The 17,746-nt window shown below is 33.2% G+C and overlaps 1 protein-coding gene across 2 annotated transcripts in view; it reads right to left on the reverse strand.

Moving 5' to 3' along the window:
• The window catches only part of Skap2 (src kinase associated phosphoprotein 2), a 166,220-nt gene that overhangs the window by 61,187 nt on the left and 87,287 nt on the right, over positions 1 to 17,746 (reverse strand). For both annotated transcript variants that reach the window (XM_019208052.2, XM_010628269.3), the window contains exons 5-6: positions 5,271 to 5,348; positions 4,029 to 4,112 (exon numbers count right to left, since the gene is read on the reverse strand). Coding sequence is in view for 1 of the 2 variants with exons in the window: in XM_010628269.3 (XP_010626571.1) it covers positions 4,029 to 4,112; positions 5,271 to 5,348 (162 nt within the window). In the remaining variant the exon portion in view is untranslated. The remainder of the gene's footprint in view (positions 1 to 4,028; positions 4,113 to 5,270; positions 5,349 to 17,746) is intronic.

The raw sequence follows: 17,746 nt of genomic DNA on the forward strand, positions 1-17,746 counted from the left end.
AGCCTCTTTAATAAATGGTGTTGGAAAAACTGGATATCAACCTGCCACAGATTAAAATTAGACCCTTATCTTTCGCCATGCACTAAATTAAAATCCAAATGGATTAAAGATCTAAATATTAAAACAGAAACATTAAACTTGCTGGAAGGTAAGTTAGGCAGAACTCTGGAAGACATTGGTATAGGAAAAAACTTTATGAACAAATCCTCAGTAGCACGGGAACTAGCAGAAAGAATCAACAACTGGGATCTCATCTTACTAAAAAGCTTCTGTACTTCAAAAGAAACCATTAGCAGAACTAAGAGACAATCTACAATGTGGGAAAAAATTTTTACCAGCTGTACCTCAGACAAAGGACTATTATCAAGGATATATAAAGAACTCAAAACAATCAGTCCCCCAAAATATAAAGACCCGATCCAAAAATGGGCATCCGAAATGAACAGGCCTATTTCTTAACACTGTCTCTTTAGAAGTTAGGTTCCAACGTACAAATTCTGGAAGAACACATACATTTAAACCACAGAATTCACCCAGCGAACTCATTGTTTAAAGCTCAATGAAGTGCTCTCTTCTCAAGGGTGTCCTCCCTAATCTTCTCAGGCAGTTGGCTTTTCCTTCTTTGTGGTCCAAAGTTGTTTTTATTATTATCATTACTATTATTATTATTATTTCCTGCAACTGCATTGAAATTATGTCTCTGCCTAGCCCCTCACCTTCGACTCCACAGCATTCTCTTTTCCTCTCATTAATACCCACACAAACCAGACTGTGAACACCTCCAAGAATCTTTAGATTCCCAGGACCTATTATCTATCAAGTATTCAACTAATGTTTACCAAATTTTTTTAAAAAATGAATAAATATGTGAATGAATGAAAGCCCTGATGGAAATATGAACATCTAGGATCTAGGAAGTCTGATGAATGAGTCTCAAGACAATCACAGGAAAAGGAAGGAGATGACAGAATGGATGTGATTTCATAAAGTGATAAAAAATGTACTATATATTTTGTTACTTAAGGGTTCCAAATGCCTATGAATAATAAATACAAACAATATTTATGGGTACAAAGGTAAGTGCATTATATACCCTAGAGGATGGAACTACTCTTTCTAAGCCATTACTACCTTGATAAGTCAATACGTTTTTTGGCACACATGTAAGGGAGAAATTGTGAGCTATGTATCTGTCAAACATTAACAAAGTACAGTTTAACCTAGTAAGTGGCATCAACTCCTTCTGTGCCTCTATAACCCATTTATCTTAATCCTACTTAGCTGGAAGATTATAGTTCTCATATATCTAGATAGCTCTTCCCAAAGTTTGGGTAAATGGTTCACACATACAAAAAAACAAGACTTTACGAAACCAGTTACCTGATTTCACAAAAGAAAACAACACTTTTATTTGACACATTTTTCTGGAAAGAAAAATATATAAAGGAAGGATATCAGATCATGCCAAACAAGAAATTTAAAAATATCTAAAGGCAGATTTTTTTTTTGTCCTTAAAAGAAAAGAAACTAGCTGAGAATTCCAAAGAAAGAAGCCAAAGGAGAAAAGAGCCACCAAAAACATACTTGAAATCACCCTTGAAAGAGGAGGGTTCACGATAAGGGGCAGGAAGACTTCAAGGAAACGTAAGATAGACTTTCAAGAACCAACATGAAAAATTTCAAGAACCAACATGAAAAATAAAGGTTAGAATGCTAATTTTTAGAAAGCAAAAGTGGTTGAGGGGACTAAATGGATTATAAAGTAGTTAAGTTGAAATTATTAAGAATGTTAGCATTATAAGGTCTCAAGTAAGGACAGAAATTAGAATTTAATATCTAAGAGATTAAAATATTGGTCTTTGCAACAAATATAGACTCTTCTTGAATTTTAGGAAGAATCTTGCTGATTTTTGACCTAATAGTTGGTAAATACCAGTTAGGAATGATAGAAACACTGACCTTGATTCTATTTTTAATTTAAATTTCTATTTTTATCAGTGTATGTCTATAATACATGATGATTACATTCATCATGGGGAGTTGGAACATATCTCTTAATTCTTTTTACCTCCCTTCCTCTATCATTGATTCTTAAAGAGATCAGAAATCAGAATTCAAAGTCACAAGGATTTGAAATTTCCCTCCCCTTATCTGGTGAAAAGAGGATATTTCTTTGTGGAAAGGCAACATTTTCAGAATGTTATAAAAACTATATTTCTATACAGTAGTACAAGTTTATGATTTATAATAATTATGCCTGAATTTAGACTAAATTTTCTGACAAAATCACCTTCTTACCTTTAGCAGAAGAAGGCTACTTGTTTCTAGTTGTTTACAGATTACACTTCACTGATTCCCATTTATTACACTTGAACATGTTATAAATTAGTGATAGAATACAGCAGGCCACTAAAGTCGTAATTTGTTAATCCCATTAATCGAAAGGTGAGACCAATTTCTAGCATTATGTATCTGAAATATATTTATCTGAAATAAATTTATCTGAAATATATTAATCTCATTTGCTCCATTTTATAAAGAAAAAACCATAGAACTGCAAATAATGTCAAATAAAATATAAATTTCCAAACAACACTGTTAGTAACAATTCCATGTAAAAATTTATATTCAATGATTTGGGGCTTATATGTCTTTTTCTCCTTGTAATGTCCTTTCTAGAAGCAAATGCTACCTATTTCTATATGATCCTTATGATGTTCAACTTTTAAAAAAATTTTATTAGTATGTGTTTGCAGTACATAATAATTACATTTACAGTGGAGCAGGAAGATTTTGTACATGTACATAACACATCTTAATTCATTTTTTTTTCTTTTTTCTGGTACTTGGGATTGAACTCAGTACTTGGGATTGTGCTTGCAAGACAGGTGGCAGCACCACTGAGCTAAATCCCCAGCCCAAACATCTCAATACTTTTTTGTCTCTTCCTTCCCAGCCCTCCCTGCTCCCTCTAACTCTTGTTCCTGGAGACAATGACAGGTGACATAAATCAGACACACAAGTTCAAATATCACATGGTTTCTCTTCTATAAGAAACCCAAAATATAAATAAAGAGCAAAATAAAAGATAATACAAAATAACAAAATTAAACTTCTGCCCTGCTTTCTGGGGAGGGGGGACTAAGAATTTATATTTCATTATTTTGTGCCTTTATTTGTTCAAATAAATTCAAAGTTAAAAGGTTTATTAATTTAAAATAAAATTACAAAAAGTGCCTGAGTGTTCTAAACCTAATATAGCAACAGCAGTGGCTATGAGCTTGGATTCTGCATAGGTTGTAGGAAAATACCATGAACTAGCTCTGTGACTTTGAACAAATTTTAACCTCTTTATCCTCAGTTTTCCTAACAGTAAAATAAGTGGAGCTAATAACAGTACCTACCTCATGGAGTTGTTGTCAGTTAAACAAGCTAATATAGCTTACATGCTGAGAGAGCTAAAGTGCTTAATGAGGATACAATAAACATACTTGCTGTTATTTACACCAATAAAGGGAAGTCAGAAGAGTGCTGTATAGATTTTATATGAATTTTTCTTTTAAATATTTTATTTTTCCTTTAGATTTCTCACACCTTTACTGTGTTTGCTTTTCTAGAAGTGCTATAACTACAGCCTGGTGATAAATATTTTCTAAGGTGAAAGGCCACATAGATGAAAGCTATTTTATTCTCTTTTCTAATTCAATAAAACACAAATGTGGTAACTTTTGGGGGACAGAGTCTGGAATTCAGAGTGTTTGTCAAATAACGAAATAAAGTATAAATTACTGGGGTCAGGGATTTAGCTTAGTGGTTCTGCCACCTGCGTCGCAAGAGCATGGTCCCGAGTTTGTTCCCTGGTACCAAAAAAAATTTTTTATATTTCTCAGATTATAACTGTTAAAAATCTGTTGTTCTTTTTCTCTTTGTGTTCAGTTTACTCTATTCCCAAAAATTATGAGAAGGGGCAGTAAAAATGGCCCAAAATTGCTCATGCAATAGCTGATATAAATGAACGGCAACACTACCTTTATCACTCCCATAATAATAGAACACCGTTTTGCTGAGAGCACACCATCGTTTTTGCCATTCAAATCCCAGAAAGCTGTGATCTGCAATAAAGGGAAGAAAAGAATAGTTTAAGTAACATATACAACTGATATAAATATAAGGCCATTTCTTTATTATAAAAGAATAGTTCATTTTCTAAGGCTTCTTTTAGCATTAATATTCTGTAACTAATCTGTATTTTCTATTTCAAAAGGCAAACCACCACCACCACCACCAATAAAGCTAAAAGGAATCAACCGAAGCAGAAATTGGGCTGCCACACTTATAGGCTCAACTGCCTGGCTACCAAACTTTATTGACAGAGACAGTTTCAAAAACTCATCTTAGGCCAGGGATTTAGCTCAGAAGCACATTGCCGGCCAGGCAAGCGTGAGGTCCTAAGTCCAATCCGCAGTACGGTGGGGTTGGCGGGGGGAGAAAAAGAAAAAGGAAAAGGAAAAAAAAAACACATCTTAAAAAAGGCAATTCATCTAGACCTCATTTTCTCATCTGTTATAAAAGGGAGAGGAGAAGTTGATGCATATTATTTCTATTATCTCTTTTGGCTTTAAAATTCAGCTAAGAAAGCTAAGAAAAGCAAAGGGAATATAAATAGGAGGGCCCAAAAAGACTACCAGAGAGATAAGCAGAATGGTAATGAAGGGAGACTTTCTGCTATTCATTTTCCATATCTTAACACCACTTCCATATTTCTCTTCCATTAAACTTTGGTGTTGAAAGAGTGAGACCATCTGGTCAACTCCCAATTATCGTGGCCAATGGAGAGGAACACTGAAATGAATACTTGACAAAGGCAGATAAGATGCCAGGCTTGCTGTGACCACAGCAGACATGCTGGATGCCAGGTCAGGGGCAGGCCTGCTACTCACCAGGGTGAGATAACAGTGAGAAATCCCATCCTTGAGAACACTAGCATGGCCCACAGCTTTTCTACAAGACAGAGGGACCAGCTGTTGCATCATTTATAAATAGCCCAGGCTGGAAACTATCCAATCCAATGTTTTGTTGTGTTGTTATTAAAAATTATTTAATGCTAAATCCAATATTTTAATTTTAGAAAATGGGATCCATATTTTTTTACAGTCCTAACCTGTACCATCATCTAAAGAGAATACTTGCTTCAAAGGTATACTAAAGCATGTTTTATCTATAAGTAAAAATAATCTTAGATTTTTTTTGCATTAGATTTTACAGCTTACCTTTTCTGCGTTTTTCAAGGTAGCCAGCCTTTAGAACAGAAGGGAGGTCCTGTGCTGCAATTGGAGGAAACTGGTTTCCTGTGGGAGGCAGAAGAGAGAAAAAAAAAAGTAGGTAATCTATTTTAGAAAAACTAAGTGCCAGATCTAATTAGATTTGGCATACTTTTAATTACTAAAATTGCTTAAATCCAGGCCTTGTTAGCCTTGTTTCAGATCTATACCATAGGCTGGTCCCTCTCCTCCTTCCTATAAATCTCAAGAGCAAAAACATGTTCAGTACTCTTCTACCTTAATATATTACTACCCCAAAATACAGTAATGTTCTGTAACTGAATGATCTTGACAGGGTGATACTTTTCAATCTATATTCTATAAGGGTATAGAAACTATTATAAATAAATTCAACACATCCCTGAAAGAGGTTAGCAACTTCAAATAAATCATGTAAGTTTTTTTATACTTTCATTAGGTTAATTCTTCAAGAATTTAAATGCATATTGATTCTTAACTGCCTATCCTAATTCCCATCAAGTAAAACATAAAATGATTTGTCCCCAAAATTAAGTGTTAAAATTTGTTGCTCTAAATCCATATCAAATTCACTCCTCCCTGGTTACACTCACAATTATTGGTATTAAACTGAGTGAGTATACTCAGATTTTTCTAGGGCATTTAAGAGCCAAAATATTAGACTGCTCTCATAGAATTATCATGCATATTAAATACCTTAAAAATAAAGATTAGGGCTGGGGATTTAGCTCAGTGGTTCTGCCACCTGCCTCACAAGCACAAAGATCAGAGTTCAATCCCCGGTACCAAATACATAAATACATAAATAAAGATTAAAGTCCCCTAGAAATTGTATATTCATGGTCATGGTCATAAACCACTCAATAGTTTCACAAATATTCTCCATTTTTATAAACTTCATTAGAAATATAATAGCTATACCTAGTATTTTACTAAAACTCAAACAAATGAAAGCAACCACAATCTAATGAAAGTTTCAGTGGAATCCATCAATGGAAATGTGGTATTTCATTGATACATCACAGATGTATCTGATAAAAGTTTCTGATATATAAATTCATCACAGAATATTTCTGAGGCAGGATCTCAAATACTGGGCTAAGTTGCCCAAAGTATATTCACTCTAGCAAGTTCTAATATCTCTCCTCCTCCCTTACCTTCTCTTCCCCCTCCTTTCATGCTACCCTTTCCTTCCTCTCCTTCTCCCTCCTCATTTTGAAAAGTAATTATTTTTTACTGTTAAAGGAATGTTGAAGGCATCCATTTTCCTTTAAAGTAATTTAAACCTTTTCCTGAAGAGTTAGTGTTTGTACATACAGAGTATTTACAGTACCATTCACAAACTTAATTTTTTCTGTGATTTTGGAAAAGATGGCTACTTTTGTGTTTGTGTGGGAAACAAGGCTGTGATAGTATCTGTCACCTGAGGCAAAGTTGCAAAAAAATTTTTTTCTTTTTTTTTTTTGGCCGAATCCTTCTGTGAACCAAATTATAAACAAAAGCATTTGTGAACTGAGGTATCATTGCCAATGGAAGTGCAAAGAGTATGGGACTACTCCTCAAGAAGACCAAACCATACTATCTGTCACCCTTTTATCTAGCTGTGGTGGTGCATGCCTGTAATCTTAACACCTGGAAGGTGAGGCAAGAGGACTGCAAGGGAAGCAAAGCTTTTATTGATTGAAAATTCATTTTTCTAAACCATTATTGCCATTTGTCCAATAGCTATGTAAATATTTTTAAAAAACAAAAGTGTTTTCCTTTAAGTAGTTTTATATTTTTAAGTCCCCAGAAGAACTATTAATTTGGATAGTACCACAAATATTATAAATATGTTATACTTTTTGATAGCAGAGTTGGAAATTTGTCACTAGATATAAAGACATGAGTCCTCATATTTTGTATACCTCATAACAAATCTACAAAGATCAATAGTATGTCACTCTTTAAGAAAATTCAGATTGGCTAAAGATGTAAAATTCAACAAATATAAGCATAATAATACATCAAGAAGGGGCTGGGGATGTAGCTCAGTGGTGCCACACCTGCCTTGCAAGTGCAAGGTTCTGAGTTTGATCCCCAGTACTAAATATAAATAAATAAAAATTTTTAAAGTACATCAAGAAAAAGAAGGTAAGAGCTGGGCATGGTGGTGCATTCCTATAATCCCAGTACTCAGCAGGCTGAGGCAGGAAGATCACTTTGAGTTCGAGACCAGCCTGGGCTACAAAATGAGTTCCAGGTCAGTCTCAACTACAGAGTGAGACCCTGTCTCAAAAAACCAAAAAAGAAAAAAAAAGAAAAAGAAAAAGAAGGTAAGGGTAGCATAAACCTACCCAGCAAGCAACAATGAGGAACTGCTATGCATTTACCATACACCAAAATCACATTATCTTACTTGAGAAACTATGCAAACACATGCAATTATTCAACATTTCAGTAAATTCATAATTACATATTAGTTCTGTGTACTGTCAAAATTCACACACTTCTCCTAAAGATAAGCTGGAAGTGTGTCTTAGTCCTATATCACACAGGAGATATTGAATACTGTTAAGACTTTTACTTAACTATTATTATATGTTAATATAACTATTAGTTGCATGGATACTAAGATAGATATGACTACTGTACACTGTCTAGAGAATGTTCATCAGAAAGACAAGAAAAAGAATAATTTGATAATTATATAAGTTAAGCACTGTAATCATTTCTAAAGCAGCTGGAAGATTTCCTTTTAAGATGAAAGAAGGTAATGAAGAAATTATGTCCTAAGAAAGAAAACATATTAACTTATACTCACACCAGTTGATTTGTACTGTTGAAAATTATCACTTGCTTAAGGAGCCACAAATTTTCAGCATACAAAGAAAATAAAGAAAGACTAGTTATCTTTTTATAAAAGGTGTGTGTATTTCTTATTTGATAGTGTCCCTTTCCTGAAGCAGCTCAAAATATTCAACATAAGAATACTATGCTCAGATAACTAAGCAAGAAGTGGGTCATCTCCCAATCTGTAACTTTTACTATACGTAAAACTTTGGTAAGAGGAGACAACTATGGCAAAAGCAGAGGAGTGCATCAGAAGCATTTGGGATATGGAATTTAAGACCTTCAAATTCAGTGTGTACTTGAAGATGATACTGTTGGAGCTGACATGCTGGAGAAGCAGTCAGTGTTTTTGAGAATTACATACGTGGTCATGCATTTGGCTACTTCCATACAATCCAAAACCCACCCAGAATGGTTGCAATACAAAAATAAATAAAATAAAATTCTAAAATATCTTGAAAGGTGAAAAAGTCTGCAAAAATTCCAAAAAGTCCTAGAATTCACTTCTTATTCAGTTTCCTTTTACCTAGTTTATTCTTTTTTTAAATTGAGTTTATTGGTACATTTTAGGAATACAGTACAGTTACATTCATTGTTGGGATCTTGTACCTCTACATGACAGGTCTTGGTTCTCATTTTGTCCCCCTGTACCTAGTTTATTCGTGTGCAGGCTTTTTTTTTTTTTGGTTCCGGGGATCGAACTTGAGACCTTGGGCTTGCGAGTCAGGAGGAGGCCCCACCAAGCTAAATCCCTCACCCCACTTAATTTATTCTTCATGTGGCACTGTGATTAGTTGGAGGTGACTCAGAAACATTTTCAAAATAGACATCTATTTTTCATTATCCTTTTTATTTTCTAATTTTTTTGGATAAGAAACTTTGGTGACCAATTTAAGTACCAGATTTCTTTTTTTTTTTTTTTTAAGTACCAGATTTCTAAGGAATTTAAAACTTTTATTTTTTATTTTATTGTTCAAAAATCATTACAAAATTAAGGGCTTAATTGTATTAATATATTCACACTTTTATGGTTGTTCAACCTAGATTTCATACAAAATTTCTGGAGCCTCACCTTTAGCTGGCTTCAATTTTCCCCTTATTCATGGGCATTTATATAACCTTCAACACTAACAATTTAAACTTTCAACTTCTATAGTTTTACCCACCACTTTTATTCAGCTACAAATTCCTTTTCCCTTATACTGGCAAAGAAAGAAAAATTGTAAGAAAGATTGTTTTTTGTTCATGAAACCTTTCACTGTAAGTCAGGACCTTGGGTCTATTTAAACAAATATTCTGAGTCACTTAACTATTTCCTTGACCTGCAATAAGTTAAAGATAAGCTTGTCAATACTATTCTGCTCTCCACATATTAATTCATATAAACAAAACAATTGCATGTTTACCTAATCCTTTTTAAATTCTTCATTTTTACCTAATAGTTCGGATACTAAGACCCTAAAGCAGCTACCTGCTGTGGCAGGTGGGAGAAGACAGCGCTTCCTTTCATCTCTTAGAAAAATACCTGGTCATCTAGTATTTTCTGAATTTCATAAATAGACTCATTTTTTAAAAAAATTATCTACTTAATGATTGCTTTACATTTAAGTCACTTTAAACTAGACATCAATTTTCTGAAAACATTTAATTCATGCTGGTAATACCTCTCCAGCCCTTTTAGTTATTTTATTTTCTAATTTTTCTTGAGAAATGGCCATCAAAATTGAAGTATATTTCAGGTGTCATTTAATAATGGAATTTAACCCCAACACATCGTAACTTTGCACAAAGGTTAAAAAATGCTAGTTTTGTTTCTAGTGTCCTTCAATTACAGGGACCACACACTTCTCAGGAGAGCTTATCCTTGGGGATAAGGACTTAAAGTCAGATACAACAGCCATAATGACACTGGGCAAAAGCAAAGGCTGTAATCACAAGTTTGCCCTCTGTTAATCTCCTTTCTTCTCTGTAAAGTGGCAAGTCACTCTGAAAGCTAGCAAGTAAAATCTGAGTAACTATTAGGATAATTCAGGCTTTCCTTTATTAGGTCTATTTCATGAAATGGAAATTCCAATAGCCTCATGAGAATTTCAGTATGTTTTCAATAAGTCTGAGGCCAAAGGAGACAGCAGCTATTAATGTCACAACTATATGCATGTGGAAAGAGTTCATGAATGTGACTAAAAAAAAACCTGAAATATTAAATGTTTGTGCTGACTCCAATCAAAAGCCTCTATTTCATGTCAAATATTTATTTATGGATGCAGTTTTCACAAAGTTATCAAAATATATGTCAAAGGTAAGATTCCAGAATAATTATGAAAAATCTGAATAAAGTATGTTCATCAATATCCACTAAAGTCATAGTAAAAAAATCACAGACCAAAAATATGTGTGAATTATATTATCCACAGAACTCAATTATCCTGCTCTATTCATTTAAAACCACTTCTTTTACAGTATGCATAGGTGTATGGCAGGAATCTAGACTATCTTATTACATATCAGAAAATAACTTATTTTAGACCAACTTTAATAGGACTGCTGTCCTCTTCTCATCCAGTTTTTTAAAAAATCTCTTGCATTTCTGTCTCTTTGGTCTAATTACAAAACATTAGGGATCCCATTTTTATGATATATTAAATATGTTCCTTATAGAATTTTTAAGCATTTTTATTTTAAAATCAACAGATCTGTGGAAAACCCACAATCTCTCATTTCCAGGGATGACACTATATCAAAATACTAAATCAAAAATGTGTTTTCAATATGAAAAAATCTCACTTTACAAAGAAGAATACCTATACTGGGTACCCTCTCTGTTGTATCTTAGCAAAAGCTTCTTTTTTAATAATAGGTCTTTAAATTTGACAAAGAATCTAAACCTTCTGTATTGAGTATCTTCTTCGCTACTTTTTATCTTCTTGTATCTTAATCATCTGTTCTACGCAAGAAAAATATTGAATTCAGAAAAACAACAAACATTTTAAGAAAATGAAATACAACTTAAAATGGAATGCACATTTCTCTTTAAATTATAAATGTAATTCTAAATGTATATGTTTTCAGAGGAAATACTTTACAAATTTAGTATTTATAAATATGAATTAAGTTAAAGGTTTTCTTTGCCACAAAATTTCCCAAATCTGAGATTGTACCTTAACATTGTGGTTAAAATCCTGGGTCTTCTGTTCAAATTGCAACATAACCACTAATTCTATGACTTAGCAAAGTACTAGAATTCATTTAGCTTTTGTTTTCAAATATTTGACGGTAGATAATAAGAGGGTACACTATAAAGAATTACTGTTGAAATTCAGAAGGTGAGTGCTTAAAATAATTATTTTTTTAACTTTTAAATATTACAATTGTTTTAAATGACAAATTTGCCAAAAGTCCATTGTTCTACACATAACAAGAAATCTGAAAAGAAAAGCCACCACAATAAAAACATGATTGTTAAACTGTTTAGTAAAATTTTCTTCCTCTTAAAAATATTTAACCAAAAATATGCATGAATAATACTATACTTATTGATACTATATGTAGTAATGATTAGTATATATGAAAGAGTACTCAATTCATTTGTTAAACAAATATTACTAGTGTATATTATGTATCTGCCCCTTTTGTAAATATTCCTAAAGTAGGAAACTAGGAAAAATAAAACTCAATTTCATTATAAATTTGTTGAAGGCACTTAAAAAGTTAAAAGATTTATGTGTATATCTTTAAAATAACAATTAAGAATTGGTTTTACCTCATTAGTTATGTTATTTCTACATCAGACATAATATTTTACATATCTCCACAGTATAAACTTTAAGCATCTTTTTTAAAGCTGTACAATGTCATGATTACAAATACCAGGATGGTTCAAAGAGGCAATAACTGCAACAGCTAATAATTATTGCGCCTTTGCTACAAATTAAACATGATAATGTCATCATCTCATTTCATTCTCACACATCCCCAAGAGGTAGATATTATTAGCTCTATGTTACCAATGGGAAATCAAGGTTACCCTTAATAAGTGGAGCCTGGACCCCAAGTCTGTCTGTCTAGGAAGCCCATTCTCTGAAATGCTATGCTCTACTGCTGATGGAATAAGTGAATGCCATCTGTACAAGCTGTATAAGATAGCATTATTGAATTATTATTCTATCGCATTAAAGTAATAACCATTATTTAAAATTAATTCTTAATGGCTAAATGATATATTTTTAAATATCAGACATCAACAATTCCAGATTTAACCTTCCACAATATTTTAGGTCAATTCTATTTCCCAAACATGTCTTTTTGGGGGCTTAAAAATGCATGCATATAAACATAGAACAAATTTGTAGTGGGAAAATGAACACTTAGGAAAAAGAGGCACTTTTGTATGTGTATTCCTCTAGCAAACTGCTTAGAAATAAGTAATAGATATATTTTCGACTAAATTTTTTAGCTGCTTTCATTCAACTATGTTTACTTTCACATAGGCCATCGGGCAATTCATCCACTCCTTTATTGCTATTTTAAGCTGTAAATTTAAAAATTATTTTGACTATAAATAGCTTTTTAAATTTGTCATATTCTTTAAATTCATTTTTTATTCATTTATTTGCCCTATTCTGTGTACAAAATGTTTTGAGCCATTAATAGCATAAGATTATAGCTGAAATATTTGAAAGGGAATATATACTTACAGTGCTTTCTATTATATGAAATAAAACAAAGCTTGTATTTTTGGATTTGCCTTGAAGAAACAGAATAGGTACGTAAGCAATTGTCATCCCATTCCCATCTTCCAAAACAACCTTGTATTGAGGGGCGGTTAAAACGAGTTTTTTTAAAAAGCAAAAAATGTATAGTTTAACAATGATCAAACATAAAATGATTTTATAATTAACAAATTCATAAAAGGTAAATTAAGGTTCTCACTCTATTCACAGTCCTATTTTCTTTACTTGATCACTGAATTGGTCTTTATTAAAGCAAATACATTCCAAATCATCTTCATACTTCTTTTAAAAAGGTTAAGTTTTTTGGTAAATATTAAAATCCAAGAAGAATCTATGGTCCCCGCAAGAAACTAACACAGCTCCTTTATGTTGCTGCTTAAGAGCCTTATACTTTAACAAGCACCCAAGCCCATCGTGGTGGTGCTTGCCTGTAATCCTAGCACTCAGGAGGCTGAGGCAGGAGGATTGCCATGAATTCCAGGCCAGGCTAAGGTACACAGTGAATTCAAGATTAGCTTGAACTACACATTAAAAAAAAAAAAAAAAAAAAAGCAGCCAAGCTAGAGATAAGTTAATATACATTTATGAATTTACATTTAAATTTGTAAAATTTAATAGCTTCGCAAAGACATATGCCTGGATGAATATCAACAGCAACTGGCCAATAAAGCTCTAAATCAGGATAATTCTAGCCTGTAAAAATGTTAAACATATGTCTATTCCATGTAAACAAATCCACAGAGCAACATGTTACTGAGAATGATAAAATGCCTGAGTCTGTTGTTCAGTATGACTGGGTAATGGGAAGAATTAGAAAGCACTGTTATCTACATACATGAGTAAATCATTAGAGAATTCACATTGTTTCATTATATTTTCCTTTTTCTTTTTGGTACCGGGATCAAACTCTGGTCCAGAGAAATCTTTCTGATCCTGAGCTTCAAATGGGAGTAATTCATAAAACATACAGAGGCCAATATAATAGCATAAGAAAAAAATGTTAGCCAGGTATGGTGGCACATGCCTCTAATCTTAAACTACACAGCAGAGAAATATTATGAAACCAATTTTTTTTTTTTTTTGTACCAGGGATTGAACTCGGGTCCTTGTGCTTGCAAGGCAGGCCACCGAACCACTGAGCGAAATCCCTGGCCCGTGAAACCATTTTGAAATACAATAAAGCTAGAGAAATAGTAGAAAGATATATACTGATGTATAAAGATGTCCGTGATACTTGAGTGAAAAATGCAAGCAATAGGTTATGTAAAGCAATACACCACTTCCTTAATTTTAAAAAATCTGAGTGCATATTTTTCTAGTATACACAGTATATGTTAGTGAAACTCAGAAAAAAGTCTGGAAAGATATACTCAGAACTGGTAGCAACTCCTCTAGGGAGTGTTTTATTGGGGGGAGGGACAAGGGTAACAACTTTTCAGTTAGGAGCACATATCATATTTAATATTTACATATTAAAATGCTATATAATACAACTTTTAAACAAAAAAGCCTTTTAAGCAATTTAAATTAAATCAATTTATAGTATAAAAATCATAGCTAGAAAACTGTATCCACAAATATGGAGGACTGAACGATACAAGTATACTTTTATAGTATAAAAGTACAATTCAAAAACAATCTCCCTACCTAATATGAAGGCACTACTTGAAAATGTTCACATACTTAGCTATGCTTCAACTAGGCCAAGCCCCAGCACCCACACAAATTCCATTCTGCCTCGAATATGCCACCTCTTTTGTTTTCTCCATACATCCAACCCCATAATTGCTAGAAAGCTTCCAGCTCATCCTTCAAGATACAATGTAAACCTCTGAAAAGCCTTCCTATTGCAAGAATGAAGAAAAATAATCTCTGGAGCTGGAGCAATGGCGGTGCCGGCAGGGAAGTAAAAGCAGCAAGTAAATACATGAAAAAATATTCCGCATCACTGGTCATTCGAGAGATACTGATGAAAACAACACTGAGATTCCACCTCACCCCATAAAGAATGGCTGCTATCAAGAAATCAACCAATAACAAATGTTGGCAGGGTTGTGGGGAGAAAGGAACCCTTCTCCATTGTTGGTGGGAGCACAGATTGGTGTAACCACTATGGAAATCAATAGGGAGATACCTCAAAAAGCTGGGACTAGAGGTTCCATTTGACCCAGGTATCCCTCTGCTGGGTATCTTTCCAAAAGAATTAAAAGAATCGTACCAGTGTGATATATGCACACCCATGTTTATAGCGGCACAGTTTGTAATAGCTAAAACTTGGAAACAGATGATTTTCCCATCAGTTGGAGATTAGATAAAGAAGATGTGGTTTTTCTATAAAATGGAATGCTACTCAGCCATTAAGAATAAGAAATTAGATTCATTCATAGGAAAATGGATACATATTAAGGATATACTCCTAAGTGAAATAAATAAGTCACACATGTGTAAATACCACACAGTTTCTCTGGTGGGAATAAACTATAATAGTACATAAGATCCTAATGAGATAACTGACATTGTGAAATAGGAAGAAAAGGGCTAAACGTGTAGGGAAAGTAGGAAGGGTATGGGAAAGGTAATAAGGGAAAGAAAAAAACAGGAGAAAATGGAAAAAAAATGGAAATAAAATGTTTGTAAATGGGGAGGGGATGAGGGGGTGAAGGGAGGGCAGGGACAAGGGGAAAAAATGAGAACCAAGACCTGCCATGTAAAGGTACAAGATCCCAATAATGAATGTAACTGTACTGTATACCTAAAATGTACCAATAAACTCAATGAAGAAAAAAAAAGAAAAATAATATCTTTAAAAGATTAAAGGAATGCATTTTATTCTGATATAAATAACTTTCTTACTAATGATTTTAGTTATTTTAAATTTTTTAATTAAATGAATTTAAATTTTTGATATAGGTTGAGCATCCTTAATATGAAAATCCCAAATCTAAAATGCTCCAAAATCCAAAACTTTTCAGCACTATGACACTGTAAGTGGAAAATTTCTAAATTTGGCCTCAAAGCACAGGTGCAGTAAAAATATTGTATAAAATTAGCTTTCTGCTGTATGTATAATGTGTATGTGAAACATAAATTAATTTTATGTTTATACCTGGGTCTCAGCTGCAAGGTATCTCATTATGTATGTGCAAATATTCTAAATCTAAAAAATATGAAATAAGAAACTTCTGGTTCTAAGCATTTTGGATAAGAGCTATCCAACCTGTATTACACAAATACAACAAAATAATACGGATTTTTTTTGCTCTATTTCAACTAAAATGTCTTCAAATTTATATTTAAAATATGCACAAAACTGTGCCAGGCTATAACTGGTATTCCAAATTCCACCTTGGAAATTAATTTTATAGCATGTCATAAACTTCTAAAATCTTGAAGTTTTAATAGATATGCTGACACCACCTTAACCACAACAGTTCTAGCAACTGTTACTATAATAAATCTGTCAATTTCTATAATGCCTCTGACAAATCCATTAATATGAATAATGTACACTTCACATAGCACACTACAGAGCAAGTGCACAAGTTATGTCATCTCCATTCTGAGTAGCAAATCAGTAGTCAATATTTGTAAGAGCAGCAGCTTATCCTTTGTAAAATCACTGGTTCTGTGATTGAAGAGTTTGCTCAATCCACACAGTTAATCCCTCTTCATCTGCTTGAGCTCACTATTTATCCCAGCCTCTTACAGTGCTTGGTATGGCAGATTAATACATCTCCTCACACCAAACATGACCTGACAGTTGACACAGGACATTGCTGACAGGAAAAGCTCTACAAACACTGGCCCTTTAAAAAGGAAACTTAAATTAACATTCAGAAACCCAAAAGTTTACAAAAGGCTCACCACTAACTCTTTCCAACTCTAGTCACCTGATTTATTGAGCTCACTCTCCTCAGGAAATTTGTATCTATTCTTGTTTTGAAGGAATCTTCTGGCTGATTCTAGAATGCTTGTTTATACAGCATGTATTGTTGCTAATCTTTAAAAATATAAAATAAATAGAAATGTATTGGCCAAAAAAAGAAAAAAAGACTCCTACATAGAGAATCATTTGGAGAAGTATTTATTTATTTTTGGTACCGGGGATCAAAATCGGGTCCTTGCGCTTGCAAGGCAGGCAGCAAAACCACTGAGCTAAATCCCCAGCCCTGGAGAATTCTTAGGTGTGAAGTAAATGTGACTTATCTCAGATAATTCAAAGATGCACATGATAAAAAAAAAAATCTCAAAAAATATCTTAATGCTTAAAACAAAGCTTTGAATAGAAAAAATACACTGAAAAGTGATGAACAATATTATAAAGTTCTGTGTGCTATCAAAATAGGTATTATAAAGTTATAAAATAAAAAGTTTACTTTACAAATCTCTCTTAAGGAAAATACTAACTTTTACTCAAAGGCCCAACAAAAATTTCCTTAACAGTTATTTCAACTCAGAAATTCCAAAAATTTCCTTAACAGAGTTTTTTTCCAACCCAGAAATTAACTGAGGCTAGCTGAAGGAAAAGAAAATTCATGTCAAATTAAGAGTAAAGTGGGCTGGGGATTTAGCTCAGTGGCAACAGGCCTACCCCACGAGCACAAGGACCTGAATTCGATGCCCAATACCACAAAAAAAAAAAAAGAAAAAAGAAACAAACTTTTGGGCCAGTGATTTAGCTTAGTGGTTCCACTGCCAGCCTTGCAAGCTCAAGGTCCCAAGTTCGATCCCGAGTACCACAAAAAAAAAGAGTAAAGAATAATCCTGGAGAGATGAGTTATTTCCTAACACAAGATAAGGAATGAGACATTTTTTAAACACAATATAAAATACTCTTTTATGTATATTTTAAAATACACACACACACACACACACACACACACA

The sequence above is a fragment of the Fukomys damarensis genome, unplaced genomic scaffold, assembly GCF_012274545.1.
Source record: "Fukomys damarensis isolate Sample0158 unplaced genomic scaffold, DMR_v1.0_HiC HiC_scaffold_4, whole genome shotgun sequence".
Classification (NCBI taxonomy): domain Eukaryota; kingdom Metazoa; phylum Chordata; class Mammalia; order Rodentia; family Bathyergidae; genus Fukomys; species Fukomys damarensis.